Source organism: Eubalaena glacialis, chromosome 4, assembly GCF_028564815.1.
Source record: "Eubalaena glacialis isolate mEubGla1 chromosome 4, mEubGla1.1.hap2.+ XY, whole genome shotgun sequence".
In the NCBI taxonomy this organism is placed as follows: domain Eukaryota; kingdom Metazoa; phylum Chordata; class Mammalia; order Artiodactyla; family Balaenidae; genus Eubalaena; species Eubalaena glacialis.
The window spans coordinates 32,657,933-32,671,694 of NC_083719.1; the positions used below are offsets into that span (position 1 = coordinate 32,657,933).

Consider the following 13,762-nt stretch of genomic DNA (forward strand, 5'->3'; position numbering starts at 1 on the left):
TAGGTGACTGTGATATCAGAAAAGAAAGAGTGAGCATTTTACCAGCATCATACTGACTACAGAAAGTATATTCTATATTTATTCCAAAGGTGATGAAACAAACTTCTAAATCTGGCTTAAATATTAAAAAACAAACACACTTTCAAAGTCTCAAATTAAAGGTATGATTACAAAGTAAGCAGACCAATTTCATATGCAATGTGTACAATTTCATGGCATTGTTACTTTAGAAATACACTTTACAGTAAGTAAATAGCCATCATTCTAAGACATTACAGTGAATTACCAAAATTCCTTAGTATGATTTTTCATTGTACTTCTGAAGAGAATATAAATTTAACAGTCTATCACCACAATCTCAGTCAAAAAGCATGCTCTGAATTCCCTTTTTTCTTTGTTGGCGCCACGCGGCATGTGGGATCTTAGTTCCCTGGCCAGGGATGAAACCCGTGCCCTCTGCAGTGGAAGCACAAAGTCTTAACCACTGGACCACCAGGGAAGTCCTAAAAAGTATGCTCTGAACTCTTAATATGCTTGTTCTGTTGACAGCCACAAACATCTCACCCACTTATTACTGCTATACTGAAGAGATTTTTCTCCAGTTAGCATTCTTTTTCTGGGTCTTCAAACTACCTACACATTTGAGGATTTGTTGAGTGTTATTTTTCTTTCTCTTATGCGCTCTATCTGCTCTAAACGATTAAACTTAAAAGAGGAGGTTTGGTTAGTTTGAAAAATATTCCATTATATTCTCTATATTAAATGTTTGGTCTTACCTTCTTCGAAGAATATGACAACAACAGTTTGTAAGTTTCATTTTTGGAATATGTAAATCGAAAGGTACCCTGGGCATTTAAAGGATTTGTAAAGTCTTTTTTGTCAGAAGGTTTTGAATCTTTACTTTCAAACCGTCCAATTGCTTCAAAAGGTGTGTATTTTATACTTAAATCTGCATTAAAATTTGATTTCTTCTCTTGGATGATACTTCTGAATATTTGCATCTGTCCATCATAATATTCAGTTCTGAAATTTTTGTCGGCTTTGGTCTAAAAGAGAATAGCAAAGTGTTTTTGAAAACAACATACAAAAAAACCACCCAAAATAAACGGGAAAAGACAAACATCAGGCAACTTATTTGAAAGGGAGTAGAACAAAGAAGTTGAGCCAAGGCAAGAAAGTGAGACTGCTAGGGTTCAAATACAGATCTGATGACTTTGAGAACATTACACGATAACCTCTCTGTGCCCAGTCTGATTCCTAGTGTGTAAAATAGGGATACTCACCATACCTGGCCCAAAGGTTGTTATAAGGAGTCAATGAAATAAAGCATATGAAGGACTTAGAACATAGCCAGCTTTCAAGAGTTAATATATTAATAATTAAAAAGCAAGTTGCATAACAGATCAGATGCACAATATACTCCCATCTGTGTAGAAAAAGAAGGAAAGAAATGATAAAGCTAAGCCTTCCTGAAGCGTTATGGACCAGGCACTGTTTTGAGCATTTTACACATGGTTAATTAATATAAGTAGAAAGGCCAGGACTTGAGCCCTGAACTGCCTCTTAACATTTACACTCTACTGCCTATTTAAAAGAAAAAAAAAAAAAAAGCCTTTACATGCATAGAAAATTACTGGAAAAATAGACAAATCATGGAGTGATTGCCCTGGGTAAGGGGAACTGTGAGTAAATGGATATCTGGAGTGGCAACAGGCTTGCTTTTTCTTGCATCATCTTTTATGTGGTTTGGACTTTATTTATTTATTTACCACATTCATTTCTGTATTTAAAAAACTAAGTAACCTAGTTAAAAATTAAAACTTTCAATTAAAACAAATGAACTTATTTACAAAACAGAAACAGACTCACAGACATAGAAAACAAACTTATAGTTACCAAAGAGGAAAGGAGGGTGGAGGGATAAATTAGGAGCTTGGAATTAACAGATACACAGTACTATATATAAAATAGATAATCAATGAGGTATTACTGTATAGCACAGGGAACTATATTTAATATCTTGTAATAACCTATAATGGAAAAGAATTGAAAAAGAATAAAACTGAATCACCTTCCTGTATACCAGAAACTAACACAACATTGTAAATCAGCTATACTTCAATAAAACAAAGAAAGAAACAAACAAAAACTTTCTTTGCCAACTTGGTTATTGTCAGGCATCAACGGGAGGGCTGTTAATCTCAACAAACTCTCTTTCCAGAAGTCCTCTGTAACAGGCTGCAACTCTTGTCTGGAAAGAGACACTCATCTCTTCAGTCAGTGGCACAGACGGGACTCAGTAGCATGCACTGGGTGACTGTTCTGCATGAGGAATGCTGTGGTCTGAATGTTTATGTCTCCCCTTAAATCCATATGTTAAAATCCTAATGCCCAATGGGATGGTATTAGGAGATGGGGCCTTTGGGAGGAGCCTTCTTGAAGAGATTCGTGCTTTTATAAAAGTGACCCCCACAGAGCTCCCTAGTCCCTGCCAACCATGTGAGGATACAACGAGAAGTCTGTAACCCAGAAGAGGGCCCGACCCTGCTAGTGCTCTGATCTGAGACGCCCAGCCTCCAGAGCTGTGAGCAATAAATTTCGTTGTCTCTAAGCTACCTGGTCTCTGGTATTTTGTTATAGCAACCCAAACAGACTAAGACAAGAAACCTAAAGTCACCATCTAATGGGAAAGACTAAAATGTATATAATTTTCATTAAAGAAAGGCATGATGGGAAAAATGCTCAATGCAAAGGGAAGAGTAGCCTAACCATGTCACTTCCCTGTTTAAAATCTTTTCACCTTCCCACTGCCTTTAAGATAAAGTCTAAACTAGACTTATTCCAAGTTAATCTCTCCCTGACTGTACTCCAGACCTCTGGCCTCCTTTCTATTTCCACAGCCTATGCTTCTTCCCACCACAGGGCTCTCTTCTGCTGCGTTTACTTTCTGGAATGTTCCTTAATCCCCCAGCCTCCCTTAACACAGACGTTATACACACTCACACACACACACTATATACCCCTGGCCTGGTGAATCCCTACTTCTATTTCAAGTCTCAGCTTAACCATCACTTCTTTAGGGAGACCTTTCCTGATCCCACAGACTAACAAATCTGTTTCCTATAAGCTCTCATGGCTCTTCTTTTAAAATAAAACAAAATGAAAAACTCTTCCCTTTTATAATGGCTTATTTAATAGACCTTCAGATGGTAAACTCCAAGAAGTCAGGGACCACATCCATCTTACCCACATGCCTCCATAGCCTCACCACTTAGTAAAGTGCCTGGCAAAAAGTAGATTATAATAAAGATGTATTAAATTTAATATGCAGATCCAATATGGCTAACAATAGTAACTCATATGTATTGAGTGCTTACTCTGTGCCAGCAGCTGTTCAAAGTGTTTTATGTAGAATAAATATTTAACTTCCTACCTTTAAGGTAATTTCTATAATTATCTCCATTTTACAGATAAGAAAATATAGGTTAAAAAATTTGTCCAAGATCATACAATCATACAGCTAGGAAGTGGCCCAGCCAGCAATGAAACCCAGGAAGTCTGATTCCAGGGTGGAGCTGTTCATTCTTATTCTACACTGCCAAAGAGGGCTTGACAAGTTCTGAGTGGTAAAATGAAGAAAGGATTCATGGAAAATGTTGCCCTGAACATGGCCTTGAAAAAGAAAAAAAAAAATATATATATATATATATAGAGAGAGAGAGAGGTGATTCAGTTTGCTGTACACCAGAAACTAACACAACATTGTAAATCAACTATACTTCAATTTTAAAAAAAAGAAAGAAAAATGAATAAGATTTCTATTGCCTTGAAATCTAAGGCTAGTAGAAGCAAATGAAGACAATTCCACTCAGTCTTCCATGATGAGAAGTGCCAAAGCTGAGCAAAATGGCACCAGGAAACCACCTCTCCCTCACTCTTCTAGAAGGCTAAGGTCTTCTTAGCTCACTGGCTTCTAATTGGTTGCAGGATAGGAGTGGCGTAATTTGTAGGCTCTTGCACTTATACCTGAACTGGTTAGAAAGGAACTGGCTCTAGGCAGGGATCAACTTAGCAGTGTGAAGGATTGCTTGCAGGTATAAGGGAATGTTGGTCAGGGTGTCAATTAGAATGTTGTTGAATGGTCCTCTTTCACTAATGCTAGGATGGTAGTAGTGAGTAGAGTCTGAAACAGTGAGGGTGGGGTCACCCCAGAAAACCTAAAGACAAGAGCTGGATTGAAAAGCCAAAAATCCATCCATCAAAAAGAAGTCTGAGCTCCACGATAGGCATTCAGAGGTGGACCAATATATAGAATCGTTTTGAAGAGAAGAGCAAAGTCTTTGAAGAGAGGTCAAGAAGCAAGATTATAGAAAGTAGGAAGACACACAGATGGAAACAAGTTTCTTTATGAGAACCAAATAAACAGATGTTGGAGAAGCAGAAATCAGAGAGAAGGGCAAGGGTGCTTACATCTTCCAGGAGGCCAGGCATATTATAGGGGTTAGTGAAATCTATCTTGAAAAGAAATAAACATTACTCTGACACTGGGAGCGGAGGAGATAGAACACCTCCACACACATTCCAAAGTTCAAATTGAGGAGGCTTGGAGAGCAAGTGGGAATAAAAGGTAAAGAGAAAACTGTTAAAGATGCCACTAAGATTTTGTATGTACAAATAAAGGATAAAACCATATACTATCTACTATTATTATTAAAGCCATCTCTCACTAATTGAGAGAAGGAACCAGGAAAGAGCAGATTGCCTGCAACCTTGTGAGTCCTCAGCTAAAGTACCTAGCCAAGCCACACCTACATTCCTAAACTTTTAGCTGTTAAATTTTGGGGTAATTTGAAATTTAGCAATAGATAATGAATACAACTATCTTCAAGAGATCATCTTCTCTGCCTAGATCTTCAATATTGGTGTGTTCTAGGACTCCATTCTCTATGTTCTTTTCTCTCTCATTGTGCACCTCCTGGATGATCTCAAGCACTATCAAGACTTCAATGATCCTCTCTATGCTGATGGTATTTAAATCTCTGCCTCCAATTCAGGCTCCATCCTCACATTCATATAATCTACTCTTGACAAGATAACTCCGTCCAGATGTCAATCATTATCTTCTTCTTGGATTTAACTCTTCTTTTGGTAGATCCCCCACTCCCCCTTCCAACACACACACACACACACACACACACACACACCCCACACACACTTCTCAGGTCTTCTTTGATGGTCTATCATCCACTGGGGGTCTCCATATTTTTCATCTATTGTGAGTTTATTTTGTGTTAGACACTCTTCTAAGCACTTTGCACTTATTAACACATTTAATCTTTCCAAATTCCTATGAAGTATGTACTGTTATTATACCACTTTATGATAAGAAACTGAGATTCAGGAAAGATAAAGAAGTTGCCTGGAGTCACATGGATGGTAAGTGAAGGAACTTATCAGAATTCAAATCCAGGGAATTTAATTCGGAACTGGGCACTTGACCATATGCTCCACTATCTCCAATTCTGTACTGAACTCTTAGTTCTCAAAACTGAGCTGGATTTCATCTCTTCCTCTCAGCCTCTACTATTATAGACACAGTTCAGTTTTTCATCATCTCCTTCTTGGACCATAAAATAGCCTCCTTCTGTTATTATCTCTGGTATTGTCTCCTTAAAATTCATCTCCACAAAACACAAAGATTTAAAATGAAACTATGACCACATTGCTCTCCTCAATGGCTCCATTACCATGCTCAGAATTATGCCCAAGTTACTTAGTATGGCATATGAGCACCTTCATAATTGACCCCTGCCTATGACTCCAAATTTGAACTCATATAAGTTCATTGTAGGCTGTAGTTCCTTTCAAGATAGCAGTTTCTATAGGCACAGTATTATTTATTCCTTGGGAACAGCAAAATGTAATAAATAAATCACTGTGTATATAATAAATTTTATCTGTACACCGCCAGGTTTTCTAAATGGGCTCAAGCTGACAGTAGAAAGAGTAGTTGAAATGTTTATTAAGCCTCTGTTTTCAGTTGCTGTCAACTTTAATGGTGATTCCAATTATATGTTTTCTTGAATATGGGTTCTTCCCTTCATTAAAAAAAAAAAAGCATTTGCTTTTTGAAAGAAGAGTGTCAATATACTGCATGCATTTATTTATTAATTCAGCAATCATTTATTTAGCCTGCTTTACGATGTTAGTTTCTCAGGATTCCATGGTAAATAAAATGACTAGAAATTCAACTAAGGGTATATATGATACAGCAAAATAAGGACCAGAACAGAAAGGAAAGCAAAGGCTATTACATTAATTTGCAGGAAAGGCATGTAATGGAAGATTCAGAGGAGAAAGCTGAGGGTAACGTGGCAATCAAAAGCCAGATCAGGAATGACCTTTTTCCCCCTGCCAAGGGGATTGATTATTATCCTGCAGGCTGTAGGGAGACATCACCAAATTTAAGCAACAGAGTGATAAGATCAGATTTATCATTTATCTTCATACTGAAGTGTGTGGAATGAATTGAAACTGAGCAAAACTAGAGGTCTCAAACTGATAGGAGGACAAACATAGTAGCCCAGAGGGAAAATGATGGGAGCCTAAGGCAGTGGGCATGGCAGTGGGAGTGGTGAAGAAGAGACAGACTTAAGAGTCTTTACAAAATAATGAAACTTGGAGATTGATTGGATGTTGTGGGCTTTGAGGGAGATGTACCTGTAGAGGAGATCTTTAGGAAGATTTCCATATTTTGAGTTTGATGATTAGGAAGATATTGTTTCATTTACCAAGTGGAGAATTCAAGAGCAAAGAACAGAGAATTGGGAATAAGATAGGATATAAGCTTTGGATATGTGAACTGTGTGATGTCTGCAAACTACACAGGTATCCAGTTGAGAGAGGGACCTGGGTTGGAAATGCAGTATTTGTAAGTCATCAGGATGGAAGTGAAAATTGAAGCCACAGGAGGGGATGAAATCACCCAAGGAGGTTATGTAGAGAGAGATTAGTGAAACAAGGTAGGAACTCTGGTAACAGAAATATTTAAGGGCTGTCCTCAGTAAAGGGAGCTCAAAAGAAACTTAAGACCGACTTTGACGAAAACAGTTTGAGTAACAAGATAACAGAGGTTTGGTATTACGGGCTGAACTGTGTTTCCCCCAAATCCATGTGTTGAAGTTCCTAAGCCCAATTACCTCAAAATGTGATGGCATATAGAGATAGAATCTTTAAAAAGGTGATTGAGTTAAAATGAGGTCATTAGAGTGAGCTCTAATCCAGTGTGACTGGTGTCCATATAAGAAGGAGAGATTAGGATCAGACTGGCATGGAGGGAAGACCACGTGGAGATAAGGGAGATAGACACCTACAATCAAGGAGAGAGGCCTCAGAGGAAACCAACCCTGCCACCATCTTGATCTCAGACTTCCAGCCTTCAGAGTTGTGAAAAAAATCAATTTCTGTTGTTTAAACCAACCAGCCTGTGGTACTTTGTTATGGCAGCCCTAGAAAACTAATACAGTTGGGAAATTCATGCGAAATACAAAAATGGAGAGAGCAAGTGTAGATGAGAAGAGTATGCAGAGATGAGGGTGTCCTTTTATTGTTTTTGTTTTTTGTTTTTAAATGAGAACCTTGAAGATATTTATATATTAAGGGCGGGGTGGAAAATGAGAGAGAAAGAGGTAGACCTAAGGCTTAGAATAATAAGCAAGGTACTTGGCATAAGATCCAGAGTATTGGGTAGAAAGATACATTTTGTACTGAGACAGACCAGAAGGATGTAAGAATAAACTTTGTGTCAAATAAGTTCATACACAAGTACAACTATGAAAAAAAATAAGAATGTACAACTTTGAAAAAAATAAGAAAATTCTTGTCTGTGGCTTGGGTATTCTCTGTCCAGTTGGAGCTCCTGCCATCTACTGTGCTCAGAATGGTGAGGTAAAGAACTTGAGGAGGTTGCTGAAAGTTTTAAACTGCCCCCGCGGAGGGTGGGGAGAAGCACAGACTACAGGGAGGCGTGTGGACCTACTGAGCTGCGTGGAGGTTATAAAGCTACCCGTTCCTGTATTATTAGTATGATTTTCTCTACAGTGCCCAGCAGGATGAGTTTAGGCAGAAAAGTAATAGGGTTCATCCAAAGTAGGAGTTTTTCTAGATTATAGAAGGAATAGAAAGCAGGACATTGATAATATTATCTGGTGGTCAAAAATGGATGTGGATTGATTAGAAGAAAGAACTGAACATAAGAGGAGCAAGATAGATTAGAAGAAAAATAGATGCACCTGAAGAACTGGGTCTAGATGGGGTCCAAAGGTATGTTAGTGGTCATAAATGAGGATAAGAGCTGAGACACTGGATAGTTATGATGAGGCAAAGGGTTACATGTTTCAGATTTCAGAGGCAGCGTAGTTCTGGTGAACACAAGGTTAAGGATGTGTCTGGAGATGTGAGTGACTGGAGTGGGACAGATATAGGAAGTTAAGAGATAGCAAGAAATTATTGGCAATTCACATGATATAAAAGTTATTCAGGATTTTGTTAGGGTTTGGGGTGGAAAAGATGATTATAATCCAGGTGCATTTTACAAACCTTTGTTGACCTACAAAATTTTACATTCTCATGGAGATCCAGATTTAAAGAGAATTATAATGAAAACCTGAAATTTGATTTACAAGTTGTTACTTTCAACAACAAAAGCAGAGAAGACTAAAGAAAAGCAAGTGAAAAGGAGCTAATTCCTAGATATAATCATCACTTTTTTCCCCCATAATTGCAAGCTTCAGTTGTTCTTGATCATTACTTACAAAGTACTTACAAAGCAGCCAGTAAACCTTCACCTAGAATGTAACCACTAATTATGCATTTAACCATAGCTAAGTCTTTTACCATAGCTAAGTGTTCTTATATTCTAAAAAAGAATAGAAAATATTTTTTTAATTGGAGTACAGTTGCTTTACAATGTTGTGTTGGTTTCTGCTGCGCAGCAAAGTGAATCAGCTATATGTATACATATATCCCCTCTTTTTTGGATTTCCTTCCCATGTAGGTCACCACAGAGCATTAAGGAGAGTTCCCTGTGAAGAATAGCAAATATTTATTGAGTGTTTGCTAGTGCCAATAACTTTCTGAATGTTTCACATACATAGACTCATTTATCTTTACAAGGTAGGCATTATTATTTCTGTTTTACAGATGAGGAAACTGAGGCATGATGAGGATAAATAATTTGCCCAGATCTCACTGCTGTTTGGGGCAGAGTTGGGATTCTAACCTATGCAGTGTGTTCTAGAGCCAGAGCCGCATTTGAAACAAGAGGCACTGAGGGAGTGTGAATGTATCAGAGTAAGGTCTCATTATCAAGGGATATTCCCCATGGAATGATAGGTCTGTAGAATTCTTTCAAAAAATGAAAGACAGTAAATGATTGCCAATAAGTAACTAAAACAAGATTTAAAAAATTAATTAATCCAGAAAAATGTTGTTGAGCACCTACCCTATACATATATTGAGTTGAGTATTGGTAATAGCTATAAGGAAGAAAAATATGGATTCTTTGCCTTCAGGCACTATAATAATAACATACATGAAAAAGTAGGTAAAATATGTCATTGAATATTAGAAGGTGCAGAAAGTAGCCCTCTCTAAGAAGTCAAGATTGAGATTTCCACTCAATAAGCTCACGCACATTCTTTTATGTTCAGCTATTCATTTTCCAAGACCATAACAGATTAGAATAAGGGGAAAATCAGCATTACTAGCACCAAGGGTGTGATCTGGGGACTTTAACAAGCCCCCAGCCAACTCCATCAGCACTCTTTCTCAGGTGGCACCAAATTAATACTCAGGTCCATAATCCCTGTTGGTTTTTTTCTAAGCTTGATGCCAAAACTCATTTGAAGGCCTTAATCTGATCTGAACTGATAAAAAGTTATTGTCTTCATTTCTTCCACTTTGTGTGAACATTGGTTAATTTTGCCATAGATATATTAATGTGTTTGATTCTAAGATGCTGCTCCCAACTCCACCTGGGGTGTAAGTAATATACAGGGTAAGCACCACATCACCTTTGCAAGATCCAAACCCTTCTGAATGTGGAAGTACATCTGTTTCCAGGGTTGTAGATAAGGGAAAACAGCATGCTTACTCTCCAAATGTAGCTTCAAGATCAGTCCCAGGCAAGCCCCCAGCCCTCACTTCTTGGTTCACATCAGTTACTAACCCTACAGAGAAGCTAGAAGGCTGGTGACAGTGACAAAGACAGGAAGACCTTACAGCACAGACCTGAGAACTAAAAAAATAAAACAACACAACAATAACACTTCTTGCATCAGCAATGACAGAGGTTCCCTTATCTTTGGCATACTCTTTCGAAGAAAGTAGAACATGTATAATTCTTCTTAGAAAGATGATAATCTTCCCCTTGAAACATGTACTTAAAGAAAGTTAACCTGGCATGATGGGAAAGATCAATAATCCAAAATGTTCCCTGCGATTTGTGAGAAACTGATTTTATTCTGGACTTACAGGCACCAAAAATATGACAATGTGGTCACATGTGAAAACAGATGCCAGTCAAATAAGTAGGGACATTAAATCTTTAGCATTCATGGGAGAGCATGATCACTTCAGGCTGCAATGGGTAGAGGTTGATTTACAACATTGTTAGAAATAAAAGGAATATTAACTACAATTATTGAAAAGTATATATGTTTTTCAAACTGGTGGGAGTGACAATGATAATGAAGGACATTGTAATGACTGAATAAAGTGAATTTTATGGGTCACCAATGGGACCAATTAAAGAAACAGATTATTGTAGCTACTGGTTCAGAATAAACTAATTATTATTCTTTATTATGTCTTGTTTAGAGCCCCCAAAATATCTCTAAAGGTGATAAATATTAATCCTTTGAATGAGGGGGTAGAGTTTGTGGATGGCTCTAGAGAATTTAGGTGACTTGTAGAAAGGTGGTAGGTTTGAGGTAGCATTTTGTAGAGTAAAAATCACTTTAAGAAATAGTTTCACTAGAACTGGAGGGGTTTGAGGTGAGTGACTACAGCCACTCACATTAGTCAAGCAGGTTTTACAAGGGGGACTAGTGAAGGAAAACAAATGTAAAGATGGTTGTTCATTGGTAGGTTAGTGAAAACCGAGCCTCCACAGCATGGAAGCAGTGTACACAGTCTTTAAATCAGCACTAATTTAATTTTTAGTTTCCTCAGAACCTTAGATGATTCTTTTTACAGAGTTTAAGTATTTGTCAAAACTCTATCACTGGGTGCATGTTACTGAAGATTGTAGACTATTGCATATTTTCTAAAGAGACCCAAGCTACATCTCCTCTTTTTTAAGTCAATCTTACGTTCACATTAAATTTTCATTCTACTGAATTTTTCATATTATTTAGTAGGAAACTTATGGAAACAATTTTTCAGCTAAAGCTGAACAATGTGTTTTCTTCTGAGGATACTTACTTCATAGACCAGGGAAGCCACGTTCCAGGGTCTGCGGTAGTACGTCAAGGTGTTGCCATCCCAAACTCGATCACAGAGTCCGTTGTAGAACTCGTTGTTGAAAGGGGTGCTGAGGGTATCCATCCCTAGGACGTTGATCCTGAGAGTGAACAGAGTAACATCAGGCGTGGAGACACCAGGAGATAATGCAAGGCAGCCCTCGGTCACTGGGGGAAGAGAGCTTCAGCTCATGTCCCCACCACCCATGTGATGATGGGATATAATCAGGAATAGAAGCAAGAGCCTGGTCACCTCTGCTCTGTGTCCTGGGCGGGAAGTACATATTAAGAAGGTCTTATAAACGCTTCTAGGCAACTAGGGCACCGTTGAGCACAATGAAAGAAATGCAGTAAGTAGGAAGCAAGGGTCCATCTGGCTTCAAGAGTGGAACTCCACTGATGTAACCCTTAGCTAGCCTCCCTTGGTGAACTAAAAGCCAATGCTGTAATACCACTGCTTTAAATTATTTGAGAACAGAGCATCTCAGGGGGGCAGTACAACTTATGCATGTAATTTTTAATCTGTGAATCAACGTTGGGGCTCTTTCTCTCTCCATTCTCTTTAAACTTAAACCTTTCCCTCCAGCTGTCTCATTGATTGTCAAGAACCTTGTTCCCTCCAGGCTTATTTTACTCCTATTATACTTACAAGAGGAACACTAAAATGTCATCATCCAGCAAGGCATTCTCAAAAGTTCTACTTTTTTCTCCCAGCAAAATATTTTTATTTGGCAAGCTTTAATTCAGAAATAGGAATCTTGTTTAGCCTTAAAAGTATTTACTTTGATTTGTAGGCCAAAAACCAATGTATGAAAAAGAAGCAGTTCATTCTTTGTGAAGTACTAATTGGCGAAATAGTCATTGCTGTCTAGACTGTATCTGGAATAAATGGCCCCAGGGCAGGGAGGCCAAATGGAGTTTTGCTCCTCACATCTATAACTTAGCTTGGCACAAAAGCATAAAGTCTTCCATTGTTCTGGACCACATCCCTAACTCCAATGAGCTGGATTACAAAGCTGGTTGTTGGTTTCAAGAGCAATTTGTCAAAGGGTGTGGATGTCTTACTGCAGACCCATTGCTAATGCAAGAAAAATAAGTGGACGAGTATCCTATTGCCAGTTGGTTAGTTAAAAAACATCTTTATATAAATAGCACATTCTTAATAAACTTTGAATCTACACAGAAAATGAACATTATAGCTCAACTTGAATGAAAGGCAAGTTAAGGAACTGATTCAGGAATACCTTTCTCAAGGCTGACTGTATAGTTAGAATTAACTCCTCACTTTTTTGCTCCCCCAAAAATACTTTTCATGAAAAATGCTATGGCCCTAATTTCTAATAAAGGGCCAAAAATTAGACCTAGTCATTCGAATAAAAAAGAGAGGAAAAAAGAAACACTATGTATCTAGTTTATTTTCTTAAATATCTTATCCTGGATGGGAGATTACAATTTTGGCTTCAATTTTTCACCCATCCCTGCATCTACAAACATGTGAGCAATAAATAGTTTAAAAAATATTACTAAGGCTTCAATACAAAGACATATAATACTGGAAACAAATGATCTGTGTTGGTTTCTTAAACAAGGCCTCAAGTACATTTTCTTTATTTTGTAGTGAACTTGTCTTCCATATATCTCATTAACGGAGACCCTGCACCTCTTTGAGTTCAGTGAATAAGGACATTAATCTTTGCTTATAATGGTGATGAATTCTTAAGAGTACTATATCTACGGGTAGTGTAGTGTTTGTAATAAACAGTGGGTAATATTAAGACAGTTAATACAGTCCTTGATCTCATTAAAATTATATTCAAGGTAAGGGGTTGGATATAATTACCAATTTCAAACAATAGTCCAAGGACGAATATGCATGTGCCGAATGAGTAGTACAGGTAAGTGATGTACAAAGTTCCCAAGAGGAAGAGGTCCCCATGGCAGGGTCATAAAAAAGGGTTTTAGAAGGAGTAGGATTTGATTTGAGTTTTGAAGGATGGGGCCTGAAGGGCAGGAGGAATGAGGGTGCAAAATTCTGCAGGTGGAAATGTATATGGTATGTTTTTGGGTAGTAGTCTTCAGATTTTTCTGCTTGTCTAATCTATAAAAAATGTTGATAAACTATGCCTCCTTGAACAGTTTTAGTTGGACATCTAAAATGTTCCCTCTTAAGTTTAAGTAGTTGCAAAGGATATAACTTCTCAGCAAGCTGTAAATATTTATGCTTTAAAATATAATTATTT

At 37.7% G+C, this 13,762-nt stretch overlaps 1 protein-coding gene across 1 annotated transcript in view; it reads right to left on the reverse strand.

Annotated features, from left to right (window-relative positions):
- C9 (complement C9) overlaps window positions 1–13,762 on the reverse strand; it is a 53,106-nt gene that overhangs the window by 20,861 nt on the left and 18,483 nt on the right. Inside the window, exons 5-6 of the mRNA XM_061187738.1 lie at window positions 11,485–11,623; window positions 777–1,046 (exon numbers count right to left, since the gene is read on the reverse strand). Coding sequence (XP_061043721.1) covers window positions 777–1,046; window positions 11,485–11,623 — 409 coding nt within the window. The remainder of the gene's footprint in view (window positions 1–776; window positions 1,047–11,484; window positions 11,624–13,762) is intronic.